This window comes from Podarcis erhardii, assembly GCF_964252035.2.
Source record: "Podarcis erhardii genome assembly, chromosome: Z".
NCBI classification, from domain to species: Eukaryota; Metazoa; Chordata; class Lepidosauria; order Squamata; family Lacertidae; genus Podarcis; species Podarcis erhardii.
In genome coordinates, this window is record NC_138504.1 from 38543587 (window position 1) to 38559628 (window position 16042).

General features: G+C 45.1%; 1 protein-coding gene and 1 long non-coding RNA gene across 3 annotated transcripts in view; both read left to right on the forward strand.

Annotated features, from left to right (window-relative positions):
• Positions 1-5406, forward strand: part of NSMF (NMDA receptor synaptonuclear signaling and neuronal migration factor) — a 50098-nt gene extending 44692 nt beyond the window's left edge. For both annotated transcript variants that reach the window (XM_081847662.1, XM_081847661.1), the window contains 3 exons: positions 1891-1993; positions 2787-2862; positions 3196-5406. In XM_081847662.1, coding sequence (XP_081703788.1) covers positions 1891-1993; positions 2787-2862; positions 3196-3293 — 277 coding nt within the window. In that variant the 3' untranslated portion in view covers positions 3294-5406. The remainder of the gene's footprint in view (positions 1-1890; positions 1994-2786; positions 2863-3195) is intronic.
• A 79-nt stretch (positions 5407-5485) lies between these two features.
• Positions 5486-11496, forward strand: LOC309334164. Its single transcript, XR_014152927.1, has 2 exons — positions 5486-6638; positions 6739-11496. It is a non-coding gene; the product is annotated as an uncharacterized lncRNA (long non-coding RNA).
• Positions 11497-16042: the final 4546 nt, after the last annotated feature.

The window sequence follows — 16042 nt, forward strand, 5'->3', positions numbered from 1 at the left end:
TCCAAGGATCACCTAGTCCAACCTCCTGCAGCGCATTAAACAGCATAAAATAAATAAGCAAATACATTCATGTTTGTGGGATTTATGTATGGATCGCTGCATTCAGATCTCTCTGGTGCAGAATCTGGGATGTGTTGGCCCAGAATCAATCACCCTTGGCTGACTGTCTTACATGGTTTTTGTCCTACCCTTCAAACACATTTATTTATTTAAAATATTTCTACCCCACTCTTCTCCATAGAAGATGATCCCAGAGCGAGCTACAGATTGATTGCCCATAAAATAAAACTCATTGCCAATAAAAATACATAGCCAACAAAAAAACACCAAGTAACACATCAATACTAAAATCATAACAGCACGACTGAGCAAACCTCAAAGCAGCAAGCATAGAGGCCAGTGAATCACTCATAGGCCCAAGTGACTAATTAAGCCTTTATTTATTGGTGCTGAAAGTAAAGAGCAAGCGCCAGTCAGTTCTGGGAGGGGAGCACTTGAGAGACAACAGTAGCTCAGTGAGCTTTGTAGAGGTTTGAACCCAGTTGGTTTAGCCAGAGGTGGAGCTTTGTGCTCCAGCACCAGGGGCGGAGAGCAGGCGGGGGCATGGCTGGCACATGTCCTGGTGGGCATTGTGCTCTGCCTGCAGGGGTGTGGTGTATGTCCTGGGGGCGTGGCTCCTAGTGTGGGGGGGCAGCCACAATCGCACCCCACCAGGATCGTGATGCCGGGGGCGGTACACTCCCCCCCTTCCTCCGCCATGGGCTTAGCCTGACAATCTAATCACTGCACCACACTACCTCTCTGTTATATGCCAAAGCTTGACGTTACCTGGGGGTTGAGGTAGGGGAAGATTAGCATCAATCTGTGCTGCTTGGGGCTGTTGGAGTTGTAGTCCAAAGTGCCTGGAGGATGCCAGCTGGCCAAAGGCTGGCGCAACTAGTGGGTAAAGACTTCAGCAGACCAGGCACCAGTGAATGATCTGCAGAAGTGGCCATGGGAGGGAAACAACTGTTTGAATTCAGAGGTGAAACAGTGGGTTAAAACAGGGGTTCCCAAATTCCACTGGGTGGGCAGTGGAATTACTAAGAGGCAAGGACTTGGAAGGAGAATGCTGATGGTGTAAATGACTATCAAACTTTGAAAAGCTGGTATCACTGGATCAAGTTCATCAATTTTGTTGAATTAATTAAACTAGATAGTTTTCATTGGATTTTAAATAAACGTGCAATTAATTGTTGCTGTTTGGGATTTTTTTTTGTTATTATCTTCCTGAGTGGGTTGTGAATCACTGGGTTAAGGTATGGGTGGGGAAACCTTTTTGATCCATTGATCCAGATATTGATATCTTGCCACCCCAGCAGACCACCCAGCTGTTGATCATCTGGCATCACTCTGGTGCCAGGTGGGCGGTCCTTTGCACCTGTCAATAGAGTTGACCCACTGGGGGAGGCAGGGGAAATACCACACAAAGTGGGACTGAACTCCCCACCAATCCTGGTTTGCATGAACATTATTGAAAGTGGGACCACATATAACTGTCCCAATAAGCACAGATCATCGTGAACACACCATAAAAAAGGAGGGCTCCCAAAACGGACTGCCCACACATGTTTTTGGTCAGAGAATTGTCCAACCCTCTGCAATGCAGGAATCTCAGCTAAAGCTTAAAAACCTCCAAGGAAGGAAAGTCCACAACCTCCCAAGGAACTTTCAGTCTGTTTTATGTTGGTGGTGGGTGTCTCTGAGCCCAGGCATGGTGGGGGCAAGTTCCATTCGCCTGCACTTTACGCATTAGGCAACCAGCCAGCCAGGAAAGGTCATGTGGCAATTGACAGGACCCCTCTGTGACTAACGGGTTCTTCCATCTTCTTTCTCTCCCCCCCCCCGCAGTTTCTGGAAGCGGCTGGGCCACCTGATGAGCAAGCTGAACCCGGAGCCAAACGTCATTCACATAATGGGGTGCTATGTGCTCGGGAACCACAATGGAGAGAAGGTAAGGCTTGCGCCTTGTTCCCCAGAGAGGCTCCAGGTGGCTCCAGCACAGCTTTGGGGAACTTGTTTCGACCTCTGAGGGCCATGTTTCACTGTAAGAAACCCACAGGCCAGTGGTGGGCGGGACCAAAGGAAAAAGTGGGTGGGGCAATGGATGTGATTTGTACCTCTGCACAGTAAGCCACATCCCAGCTATGCAAATCAGTTACATGTACACCCCCTATTCCATCCTCCCTTCAAAGCAAGCAAGAAGCATGATGATAAGTTTACAACAGTTTACAGCCCAGATAGGCAAGAGTTTCCATGGAGTGTGCAGGCCAGGCCTGGTGGGGAGTGGGCATGTCCAGGGAGAGTTCCAACAGCCAGATAGAGAGCTCTAGAGGGCTGCTCTAGCAGTTCTGGTCCAGCTCTGTCCTCTGTGCTGTTCTTTTCTGGATATAACTTCTCAAAGTCTTACTGTCTCAGATAGCACAGTAGTGAAACATACTGGGTAGTGGGGAAGAGCCATGGCTCAGTGGCAGAGCATCTGCTTTGCATGCAGAAGGTCCTAGGTTCAGTCTCCAATGGCATCTCTTGGTAGTGCTAGGAAACGCCTTAAACCCTGCTGGCAGTCAGTGTAGACCATACTGGGCTAGATCGGCTGGTGGCCTGGCTTAGTAGAAGGCAGATTCCTGTGCTCCACCAGCCGTGGGCCCTGGCAAGATGCTGTGCAATTGGCAGCTGCCCAAGGCTGCCAACTGGAAACAGTGACCCTGGCCAGAAAGCAGTGATTGTGAAGCTCCCTTGCCTTTCAGCTGTTCCAAAATCTGAAGAATCTGATGAACCCCTGTCGGGTTACTTTTGAATCTCCTCTCGAACTCTCTGCTCAAGGTAGGTTGCTCTGTTGCTTGGTGTGGGGGCTGATTCCAGAGTCCTCTGGGAAGGGGAGCTTATCGTTGAACCGTTCTAGGAATTGTAGCTCATTGAAGACAAATGGGGAATCTCCCTAACAATTCTCAGCACCTTTAACAAACTACAGTTCCCAGGATTCTTTGGGGGGAACCATAACTGTTTAAAGTGGCATAGCAGAGCTACAAATGTTTAGTTTGCAGATGGGGCCATGAAATGTGGACTCCAAGGGGTTACACCAACATAGTTTCCATAGATGTTGACCTAACCTTGCTACATGGTGTTGACTTGGCCTTCTCTATGTTGTGTTTCCAGGGAAGCAAATGATCGAGACTTACTTTGATTTCCGCCTTTACCGCCTCTGGAAGACCCGCCAGCACTCCAAGCTTTTGGATTACGATGACATCTTGTGAGCCAAGCAAGCGGTGGCTGAGAGTGGGTTGGTTTTATTGGAGTCCCAAGTGTCGTGCAGAGGGAAAGAGAGAGACCTTTTCGCAGGCACAGGGGAGGCCTTAGGCGCCCCGTCTGGGGTGGTAGTTTGTGCTGCAGAGCAAAACAGGAGTGTTGTCGGAACGTCAGGAGACTTGGAGCGTGCAGCCTGCTTACCTGGAGTGCAGTGTCTGATGGAGGGAGCGCTGTTGGAACAGGACAGGGTAGAAATATCCTCATGGAACTGAGCTGATTTTTTGATCACGAAGGGCCAAACTCCATTGCAGGTCCTTTTTAAACAGACATTCCAAGCTCAGGTTTTCTTAACTACAAAAACTCAACTGATCATCTTTTATTCCCCCGCCCCCTTCTTCTCGTGCTACCAGAATGGGGGAAGCATCGCCTGTGTGCAATGCCTTGTGGTTTCATGTGCGGATGTTGCCTCTTCTTTCACAGGCAAAGGAACACCATGCTCAACTCTGCGTGCTTTTGAGATGTGAGGTCCGAAATGGTCCGAAATGGATTAAAGGAAGTTCAGGCTTTAAAATCTTGTCCATTTTAATAGGATATATATACATATATATGTATATGTGTTTGTGTGTTTGTGTATGTATACACACTCACACACACACACACACACACACTTTTTTATATGAATAGAGGGAATATTTAACTAGCTAATGCTGTAAACACACATCAGTAACTAATAGATGAGATATTTTTGGTCTGCTTGAAAATATATTTGAAATAGGAATATATCTTCTGTAGACATATATATATATATATATGTAATCACCAGCAGGATGGTTTTCTCACACGCTTTTTTCCTGCAGACCTGCATGTCTGCTGTTACTTGGTTTCCAGGTTAGCTGTGGAGGGACACTTTTCAACTGTGGGCTCTCTTAAGAGGGTCAAGGTGTCCTTGCAAGCAAATTTCTGATTTGCAGCTTGGCAAAATGTTCTTTTGCCAGCCGTTTTTTTCCCTTTAGATATACAACAACATGGCCAAGAAGGATCTTGGTCTGTTTCCGCAAGTAGATATATTGCAAACTAGAAATGAATAGCCATCTTTCGAAAGACTCTTTCTTGCTGCACTTAACCTAGTTGTTTGGGTTTTTTCTCTCTCTGAAAGATGGCTGCTGTATAAGGAATCGGGGAAATGTCTGCTAGAACAGCTTAGTTACAGAGGGAATGTCATCTGCTTGTGTATGGTTCAGAATTTCAACATAGGGATATGGTGTCCCTTTCTCCCCGCCCCCCTTCTTTTGCACAGAAGGGAATTTGCTGGTAGCAAACTGGCTCTTACCACATACTGGGCTTGTCTATTATCTGTGATTGATCGTAGTTTGGATGATCCAGACCTGTGCTTATTTACCTTTTGGAAGAAGTGCTGTGACATAGCCACGTTTTAGGTTTTTTGTGGTCCTCCTACCTGTTCAGGTGATATGAATACCTGAGGAACCTGCACTTTGTGACAAAGGTGTAGTCTCCCTGGTTATTTTGGGTGGAATTTCCTGGTCTTTCTTCTTTCCATGAAGTGAAGTACTTTGGAAGCACTCAGTTGGCCTCCCCTATTTTTCTTAGTTTCTAAGAAGATTGTGAAGTGAAAACAAGTATATATGCACTATAAATCTTTCTTGTGGTAAAATGAAAACCCCACTTTAACAAGTCCACCACCCCATGTTCTCCATTGTTGTGATGGTCTCCTTGCACCCTTGCTATCTGTACCATTGCCAGGGCAGATGACGGAACCTCAACCCTCATTGTCTGCCCATATTAATGCTACAAAAGCTGTTCTGAGAAGCGGTGTTCACGAGAGCATCCCAGGTAGCAAGAGAGTGCTGCTGTAAAATCCACACTGTTCAAATGGCAATGGGTGTTTTAGATTTTGGAATTTTCCTGTTTCAATCATAAAGAAATTTTTTAATATGTTTCTTTAAAAAAACAAAACCTGAAGGGTTTTTTTTTGGTTTTGTTTTTGTAAATCTGTACAGCAACTGTATTCTACAACCTGCCATTTTATCTGTCAATGGCAATCCTTCGTTGAGAACCGCACACAGGAGAACATAAATTTCAATATTGCGCTGGGGGAAAAGATCCAAGTGGGGGAATTTGTGGATCTGTGTGTGTGTGTGTGTGTGTGTGTGTGTGTGTGTGTGTGCGCGCGCGCGTGCGTGCGTGTGCGCCCCCCCAAAAAACCTAATCATCAAAAGATCTGAAGCTAAAGCGGAAAAGTAGTTGGAAAGAACTATTTCAAGAACAAAAGTTAGACAGTTTAGGAAAAACATTAACTCAAGACTGTTTAACCCACACAGTTGGCTCATTGCTGTTTGTTATGCAAAGCAGGGGACAAGGCTTTGATTCTATTTTTTGCTTTTCACAGACACTGTCGAGCAAATATTTAATTAAGCAAAGGACTATTTTTTCTTTAAAAGGGGTGAGGGGGTGGGGAGTGGGAAAGTTTTACCATCTTAGCTGTGCCACTAGGGGGCAACCAAACACTCTTCCCTAGCACAAAGCCTCTGCGTAGAGGTGAGGGTAGTGGCAGCAGTTTGGTGGGATGGGGACCGCTTCATACATGATGCTTTTCACACACAGGAAAATCTCAGCGTGAGATAAAGCTGAGTGCAGAACCTGCGTTGTGCTGTATGTCGCAGATCAGGCAGCCAGCACGGCATCTGCCTGGTCCATAAACTTTTTTTGGCACAAGGAAATCACACTTAAAGAACTGCATCACAGGGGAACAGAATAAAAGTCTGTCAGATCCAGCAGTCAATCTCCCAGCAATGACCCTGCAGAGAAGCTCGTAAGCAGGGTGTACAGTGGAGGTGGCAGCCACTGCAACTTCACCTCTAGTATCCAAATATCTATGGTAGACTGCTTGCAAACATGGAGGCTCTGTTTTTAGTCCTCGTGGCTGATAACCACTGGTAGACTTGGCCTCCATAAATCTGTCTAGGTCAGGGTGGTCCACGTGGGCTGCAAGGGCACTTTGACACAGAACTCACAGGCCACACACACTGCCCTTGTCATACAGAGCGGTGAGGAGGCCAAAATTTGACACACACACCCTTAGCATTTGCACTGCCTTCCCAAAGATGGCTAACTGGGGGTCCTAGAGCTGGGGAAGCACTTACTAGGCTTTGGGAAGGAGGCGGGAGAACTCTAGTACCCTGTCAGAGTAGTCATACTTCCTACCCAAAGCCAGGTGGGCTTTGGGAAGGCAGCAGAGGACTGGCGAGGGGGGCATTGAATGTTGCCATGGGCCACCCAGAAAGGCAGACTGCACATTGGACCATCCTGGTCCAGCAGCGAAGCAAGCCAATCTGGTGCCTGGGGCAGTGCCCCAGGGGCGGGCGAGCCAGGGCAGGATGCTCCACAGGGCCTCAGAGGAATCTGCCTGCTTCCTCCCACTCAGCCGCCCTACAGCTGGGGGGGGGGGAGGCAGCAGGCGGACCGTTTGGGGCAGAGTGGAGCCTGCGGGTGCCCAAGCCACTGCGTCACTCCCAGGAGAGATGCATGGCTCAGGTGCGCTGCAGGCCCCACGGTGAGTGCTGCCCAGCATTTTGTCACCCTCCTTTGGTGACACCTGGGGCAACCTGCCCCCACTGCAGCCCCGTTCCTCTGCCCCTGCCCTGGTCTAGTTCCTTAAAAAAAATAAAATTAAGCCCTGCCTTCTAGCTGTTTCCAGCTTCATGTGACAGTTGTATGTTCTGATTTCCCAGATCTTAATGTAGGGGAGAGTTGTGAGCATGTAACAGTCCTTAGAGATGTCTGCTCTCTCTCTCTCTCTCTCTCTCTCTCTCTGTGTGTGTGTGTGTGTGTGTGTTGTAGAGTTATGCCATTGGAAGGGTCTCGTCAGAGCCAATGCTTTTCTTTGAGAACCACCCAGGAGAGGGATACATTGATATCCCTCCCTGAGTACCTTGTTCTATCCATGAACCTCTACTCTTATTTGCGGTAAGAAAGTGTTTCCTTATGTTGTAACCAGATCTACCTCCCTGTAGTTCAAAGCCATTGGCTCGTCATTTTCTTGGAGGATGTGGTGAACAGACACTTGTTCTCATTTCTGCCAGTCTCTTACATAGCCCTACTTTTAACACTTTGTCATTTCAAATTTACTCACCCAAGCTTTCCTTGATCCAGTTTGCCTTCTACAAAAAATCCCTTTGCAATCTATCGGTCAGCATATCCTTCCTGAAGTCTATGAATTTGGGGTCAAATTCAGTATTCCTCACCCCAAAAATTCCTCCCACTGGCACTCTTTTTTTAGCCCTCCTTTTGGCCACTGCACACTGGAAACGTTTTGTTAAATAGGATGGGAGCAGGGTTCTAGCCCTCGAGAATGGGATGATGATGCTGCAACTTCACAGGCAGTGCTCAGTGATAACTAGAACTGGAGGTAGAGGTGGTTTTTCAGGCCGTGTGGCCTCATTGAATAGCTTTTGTTCCCCTTTGTGTGCAGTGAAAACAGGATGCTGTAAAATACAAACACTGAGAAACAGTACATCATCCACGTGGTTTACAAAATTCAGCTTTCCTTGAGCAGAATACAATGTCACCTCTTTGCAGGACTGATTTTTATTTAATGAATGTAAAGTTCGAAAACAAGTCTATTGATTGATGGTGTGAGAAGCCACAACAGCACCATTTAAACACTCCCATGTTTACAGGACTATTTGCCTTGAACCCTGAATTGAAAATAGCAAGCGGCCTTATGCTGTGCCAGACCATAGATCCATCCAGCTCAGTATTGTCTATGCCAGTCTTTCTCAACCTTGGGTCCCCAGAGGCTGTTGGACTACAACTTCCATCATCACTGGCCCTGTTAACTAGGGATAATGGGAGTTTTAGTCCAACAACTTCTGGGGACCTCAGGTTGAGAAAAGCTATACTGACTGGCAGTGGCTCTCTAGGGTTTCAGACAGAGTCTTTCTCAGCCCTGTCTTGGAGATGCTGGGGATTGAATTTGGAACCTTTTGCATGCAAGGCAGATGTTCTAGGACTGAGCTACCACCCTTTCCCAAAAGCATAGTCCTGCCCATGCATCTTTTTCAGATGCACCACTGCCTGATCTATGATCCCTTTCAGTACTTGTTACTCATTTAAATATAATCTTTACAGAACGTAAAATGCCTGCAAATCTTCAATCATTAATGCAAAGAACTAATTCGTTTTGCTTCAGAATAAATACTTAGAGCCCCACACTATGCATTTGAATATTTCATGAAAGACATTCCCTTTAGCGAGAAGAGAAGCAAGGCAAATCAGAAGGTCTCTGAGAAGTCAGGTTTTTATCTGCCTCCTTCCACTCTGCACAATAAAATGGCATTGGTGGACTTCCTTGTGCAGGGAATGCTAAGGAAATATGGGAGCTCATATAGGGAGACGCTGTTACTAGGTAGGGTACTTTCCTATTTTAAAAGTCATGCTTTCTCTTGTGATGCAGTTTCAGCACCACCACCCCGCATGACATGAATCTGGTACAACCACCATAATTCTTGTGGGTTTTTAGTACCAGCAGTGGTCAGTTTGGAGCACCATGTGGACATAGGGCTGATGGGGATACCTCCTGTCATCTTCTGGGAGGACTTTGGTAAATCTACAGTAGCCCCATTCACTGCAGTGCTCCTGGGCTTTCTCTGAAATTCCCTCTTAGCAAGGCAGAACAAAAAATTATCTTGCACAACTGCCTCTTAATGCAAACCAAGCAAAATCAGAATGTTCTGGGAAAGAGATTGGTGTCCAACCATTGCTTCCCACTTCTTTGCTCCTGCAAAATATATACATGCCTTTGTGACATAAGTAACACCCCAGCTTAAGTCAGACCACTGGTCTGCCTAATTCTGAATGCCCTCAGTTTCCCAAGTTTCTCAAGCAGAGAAGTCTTTCCTAGTTCTACTTCTGAAAATGCCAGAAACTGAATTTGGGATCTTCGGCATGGGAAGATGTTTTCCTCACTGAGCTATAACAAATTACCATTCAATACAGTCAACTGCATTCTTCCCAATGCCACATTATGTTTCTGCGCTTCAGTTCTGGAAGTCCCCAAGCAGAAGGTGGCCTCAATGTGGACACAATTCTGTTTGGACACCATGTACCTCAGTTTTTGAGCTTCTGGCATGGGAAAATCGTGTACGGCAAGGAGTGCACTGCATTCTAAAGCCATGAACCTCTGAATTTTGTCCCAAACCTAACCCTTTAAAAAAAAAATCAAATGAAATAACTGATTAGCTGACAAGGTGGCATTTTATCCTCACTTCATTACTCATTACAATTGGCAATTTGTACTGTTCACTGAAGACCAGGACTGTACTGGGGTTGCATTAGAACTTACCTATTCCAGTATACAGCAATAACACATCAGGTGGGTCTCCTGTGACAATAACCCCATTCTTTCTGGCCCTTGGTCTTCTCCAAGGAAGCCCATTTTGTGAGGCCCATGCCATGTCTTACCATCTTGATCTCCAGGATCATTCTCTCTGTTGAGCATAAATAGCATCCTGGCTCTGATGTAGCTATGAGCCTCAAGCTTTGGACAGGGGAAATATTATATTTGGCCAGATTCCTAGACTCTTGGATGGGCTTGTGCCAAATTCTGTGGTTACTGTTAGCTTGTTTTGCAGCCTTGCCATTTTTTTGGTGCAAAAAGGGATGATTGGGTTGGTCTGAGCATCTATAGTGCTCTCCACAGTGGGCTGTAGAGTGACACTGAGGCCTGGGATAGAAAAAAGATGCTATATGTCAAGGGCATTTCACCAATATGACAGTTAGCTAAATGTCTTCACAATGTCCCAATTTGGAGGGTAACTAGAAAGTTGGAGTGATGCAAACTAGTGGCACTGATAGACATGGTCTTATCACGAAGGACACTGTGTTGGTGAATAGATTCCGTTTTTGTTTTTGTTTTTCACAAACAAGTGGATAGTATTACCTGTCCTGCATAATCTGAAGGAGATATTTGTTGACTGGGGGAGGCATACAGAAGACATTCAGTGTGGTGTAGTGCTCAACACTTCAGGTAATGACCAGGGAGTCCCTCATTCAAATTCTCACTTGGCTATGAAACTTATTGAATGACCTTGGGCCAGTCACTATATCTCAGCCTAACCTACCTCACAGGGTTGTTGTGAGGATTAAATTGTGTGTTTAAGGGCAGAAGAACCTTGGGTGCTGCTCTGAGTTTTGTTTTTAGAAAGGGCCATATAAAAATGTAACATAAATACAGAAGAGGAAAGCAAGCTCTAGCTTCTTGTGTCTAATTCCCCCAGTGAGAGAGATATTTGGAACATCACAGATGAAGCTCCTGAAACTGGAAAGCTTTTGAGTGTTGGAACTGGGCTGCTTTTTAGTTTTCTGTTATGCTTTTGGTAAAAGACACAGGCTGTGATACATTTAAAGGACAGAGAACGAACTCTGCATTTAGGAATTGCTATTTTCAACACAGCTGCTTCCATTGCAGAAGAAACTTGCCTCCTCTGCAGTGGGAGATGCTAAAACAGAAGTACAAGGGTAGACAACAGGGTGCCCTCCTTTTATTGTTTCACCACAACACCCATCAGTCCCTCCCATCATGGCCTGTGGTCAGGATGGTGAGAGCTGCCTCCCATAGTATTATGTGCAGTTCTCTCTGTAGCAGCCACCGACCTCAGGAGTATAGGGTGAGGTATGTGAGCATAAGAATTATCTTGTTGGTTCCCACCAAGGCCAATGGGTTGTATCCAATGTAGCGCTCAATTAAAATCACTTAGCAGTATACTTGTCTCTGCTACTGAAATGTTTTGCACCAGTGTAACATAGTTGTGCAAGAGGCATAAGTAGGTTGTTCACCTCTCCACTACAGCCTTGACACTAGCAGGCAGCGAATGTTGGATACAACTGGAGCTTTGCTTTCAGTCCATGGCTCCATCTGATTTACCACTGTTGGGAAGAAGAGGCTGGGACCTTGGTGTGACCCAGCAACACGGTTCTTAGTTCCTAAACCTCCTTCATTGTCCTTAAGTAGTTTTAAGGCTGGCCTTGTTGGTTCATCACCGTGCAGGTGGTCTTTCGCCTCCCGCCTCTTCAAGCTGGGCTTCTCATCTCCTGTCTCACTCACCTGTATTCAATTATCATTTCCGAAATAAATGAAAGTTTCTAGGTTTTCAGATGTGATTTAATAAAAAGAACCCTTGGAGATGACTGACATTTGGTGTCCTTTGTTCTTTTCACGACACATACCTTGTTTGCTATGCGCCTTGTTTATCAGCCACCCTCTGCATTGTTCCCATTATACAGGAATTTAGGAGACTCGTATTTTCATTATACGGAACACAATTTACTTATTTGGAACATACAGAGTCAGTGTAGTGGTAAGAATGTTAGACTGGGACCTGGAAGACCAGGGTTCAGATTCCCCACTGGGTTGTTGTGAGGATAACATGGGAAGGAGGAGAACCCTGGGTAACACCTTGAGCCCTTTGAAGAAAAAGTGGGCTATAAGCATAATAAGATTTTAATGAAAAAGCTGTTGGTCAACTTTTCAATCTGTTAAAGCAACTCACAGGAGGATAGTATGATGATATACTTTGCAAGTGCGGACCTATGTTTTGGTTTTGTTGAGAGCAAAGCATCTTCAAATCCACGTTGAAGCATCTTTCTGGGCATTATGTGTTTCCAGGATCCAAACTGGTTCCGCCTACCTGAGCATGCTATTGGGTGTTTCTAGACAGGAGGGCTTCCTGTTTGGCCTGGGACTTTGCACGCACAGCAATAGTCTTCCTGGCAAGGGTAACCAACATGGTCCCTCCAAAATTGGTGGACTCCAGCTGCCATCAGTCCCAGCTGACCAATGGTGAGGAATGATGAGTCATCCAGCAACAGCAGGAGGCCATCATATTAGCGACCCCTTCTCTAGTGTATTTGTTTGCTTCTGACTTCATTGTTCCTGCCTTCTAGCATCCCTCAGTTGCCTACAGCTTAGCCCTTGTAGACATGCACCCATTCACATGGCAGCCATTTATATATCAGTCTTAAACACACCATTCACGTGCACCTTTTTTCTGTGGCTTTCTCTCTCCTCACCCTAGGAAGACCCCACTGCCTTAGGACTTGTAGAGTATCTCTAAAAACAGCAACACAGGTGCAGCCGCAATGTTAGCGGATATTCCATTGTATTCCAATGTTCAAGTCAGTGACCCTGGAGCCCTAGAACTAGCAAGGCTCCAAACATGACCGCTTGTGTTTACTTCCACCCCACCCCCTTTATTTTATCAAGCTTCTCTTATCAGGAAGGGACTGTAAATTGGCAGAACTTCTCGTTTCCTGTAAAGTGACACATTTACATGTCTTTAAGCCAACATGCCTTAATCTGATACTTCATTTATTGTTATACTTGGTGCCTAAAATAGAATTCAAAGTTGGCTTTGCCTTAGTGATCTAGATACAGACTAGATTCCAGCCTGTTGACAATGCAGAAAAGCTTACATGTGGCTTACTGAAACTGGGTTGACCTTAGCAAAGGTGTGGCTTCACTGACCCAGTGGGTGGCTTCCATCTGTGAGCTAGGTTTCAGAGGGCCAAGCAGAAGAGGATGAAGGGAATCCCTTTTGCTGACCTGAATCTGGAATGTTAAGTGGCTTCGAGTTGAAGTGGACCTCCTGCTCTTCACCCTACAGTAGGCTTAGCTGCCAGATGTTGTCTTTCAGTGGTGTCTCTGGACGAAGCATAAAGAACCATTGGAACACAACAACACAATTTTAATTTGCAGATTTATCAAAGAAAGTGAAAGCGGGGGTTATTAAAGAAATAAAATTGAACATTATAAAATAGAGAAATAAAAAAAGTGAATAATACTAATACTGTAGTATCAAAACACACACCATCAATTCACACTATGGATGCAGTAACCATTAGTACATTCAGTTTAAGAGAAACAAACACGTTTATATAAGCCCACATTCATACCACAATTATACCGTGATGCCGCTTTAAATAGTCCCAACAAATTCAGGGAGCTGCAGCTTGCTAGGTGTGCTGAGAGTTATTAGGACACACACACACACACACACACACACACACACTATTCACCTCACAGAGCTGCAAATTCCCAGAATTCCCTGTGAGGAGGGATTGATTGTTAAACCACTCTGAGAATTGTAGCTCTGGAAGGGAAACTGGAGTCTTCTCACAACTCTCATCACCCTTAACAAAATACAGCTCCCAGGATGCCTTGTGGGAAGCCATGAATGCTTAAAGTGGTATCACAGTGCTCAGTATGAGCAGTGTAAATATGGCCCAGATGTCCAAATAGGTGTCCACATGAAACTCAAGTTGATAAGAGATAAGTTCAAATGTGGCCAGGGCTGTGACAATTCTGACAATTCTGTAGCAGATGCTGGTTATTTATTTTTCCAGGCTCACAAGTGTGTATGAGTTTCTTAGCAACCATAAGGGCTAACAAAGTCCTCTTGTTTTGTCCTGCCATTTAATCCCTATAGTACTGGGATATAATTTTTAATGTACATATGTGAGGATTAATATTTTTGCCAATAGCTACATAATGGATGTGGATAACCACATTGTCTGCCTCAACACATCAGCTGCTTCAGCGAGGCATTACAGCATAAAGACTCCAAGTTTATGCAGTGGTAGAGAGTTGGTGGCCACACCAGATACTGTGAATTAAAACAGAAGTGCTCCCCGCCCCGCCACCATAAATACTGCTCAGGGTGCAGTCCCACAGGAGGTAGATGATGTGAAATTGTCTTATTTGGGGGGTGGAGTTGATAGAGGATTCAATGGGCAGTAGATATTGGACACAATATCAAAATCTCAGCCTTGCAGAAGCTATGAAACAGAACGATAATTTTTTTGGCTTGCTACCAGATGAAGGAGAATATATTAAAGATGGTGTATAAGTGGTACCTGACACCAACAAAAGAGCGATGGTTAGATAAACTGACCAGAGTTCGCAGAATTAGTGAACATGACCGCTAAAATAAGGGAGTGTGATGAAGGGAGGACAAGGGCTGAGTGGGAATATTTAAAAAGAAATGATATTACAACTGATCTGCAAGTAGGAGTAACCTTTTGAACAACAGTAAGATAAAACTGAGGAATTGGTAGAATTAAAATAAGGTGAAGAAAATAATGGAAATGCAACAAACCAAGACTTTATTAGAATGCCACTGAAGGTTAGGTTGCGAAGTCTGAAAAAAATAGTGTAAGATAAAATGAGTAAGGCCCACTGTAAAAACCAATTACAGATAGGTAGCCGTGTTGGTCTGCCATAGTCAAAACAAAACAAATTCCTTCCAGTAGCACCTTAAAGACCAACTAAGTCAGTTCTTGGTATGAGCTTTCGTGTGCATGCACACTTCTTCAGATACACTGAAACAGAAGTTTCCAGACCCTTCTATATAGTGACCCTTCTATATCTGAGTAATACCCCTCCCCACCTTCTCACTATATAGAAGGGTCTGGAAACTTCTGTTTCAGTGTATCTGAAGAAGTGTGCATGCACACGAAAGCTCATACCAAGAACTGACTTAGTTGGTCTTTAAGGTACTACTGGAAGGAATTTGTTTTGTAAAAACCAAAAATGCATAAATAAAAATAAAAAATACACAGTGGGGGGAAAATGAAAGGATACTCTGAGTTAGGGATGGAAGGACAAATTGGTTTCTGTTAAATTCAAACTGACCTAATTTGCACTTCCTGAAACTAAATGCTGACTGGAAAGGCAGCTATCCTTGAAATTTCTCACTTTGCCAGATTCTACAATGTGGCTATCCAGCCCAAAAATGTGCACAGTAACACACATTAGGGGCAGTAGGGCATATGAATGCACAGGTGGGTGAGAATCACATACAAAAATGTGTTACACCAGGAAAAGTCACTTGGAAAAATGCATATATATTAGGAGATAGGGTCATTAAGATGCCGATGAATTTTCATGAGGATTTGAAAATGGCAGTGTGTGTGATGCAGAATTGTGGCAAACAAGACATATTCATTCACCTGTATTCTGAGGGTGCTCCATGAGGGGATAATGGTGCTTCCCCATGGGCCATCTGGTTAGCCACAGTAAGAACAAGATGCTGGACCAGATGGGCCACTGGCTCCTCTTACATTGTTAGCAAGCACAGGTGAAATGTGGAAGGGTCGTAGCCCAGCGGTGGAGGATATGCACCTTGCCTGCATAAGGTCCTGGGTTGAATCCCCAGCATCTCCTGGTAGGGGCGGGAGAGACTCCCTGCCTGACACTCTGGAGAGCTGCTGCCGGTCAGTGAAGACAACACTGTGCTAGATGGTCTTATTCAGAATAAAGCCGTTCTTAAATTGTCAGTTCATAATCGCAGGACATGTGTTAATCACCCTCCACAAGCCAGTGTTACATGCACTCTTAAAAACAAATGCGTAACACAGACACCTTTTGAAGGCAAAAGCAGGAAGAGGAAACTGGTAAAAAAAATGCACAGAATGAATAGGAAGTATCAGGGAGGGGGAGTGCATTGGTTTCTGCTCCCTACCCTCTTATCATACATCTTTCAGCGTCTTTATGTAAATCCAGTGGAGCGATTTGAATTGCCAGGTGGCCAAGTTGAAAAAGAGGCATCCCAGAATGCTGTTGGCTGGGCCTACGTGTCATTGCTACCGTCTCAAGCTAAGCTCGCCTTACAGAAAAGGCTTTTGTGCCTGCTTAGAGGCATTGTTGTCCGGCCACACTCCAGACACTCCCAACTAAGAATTT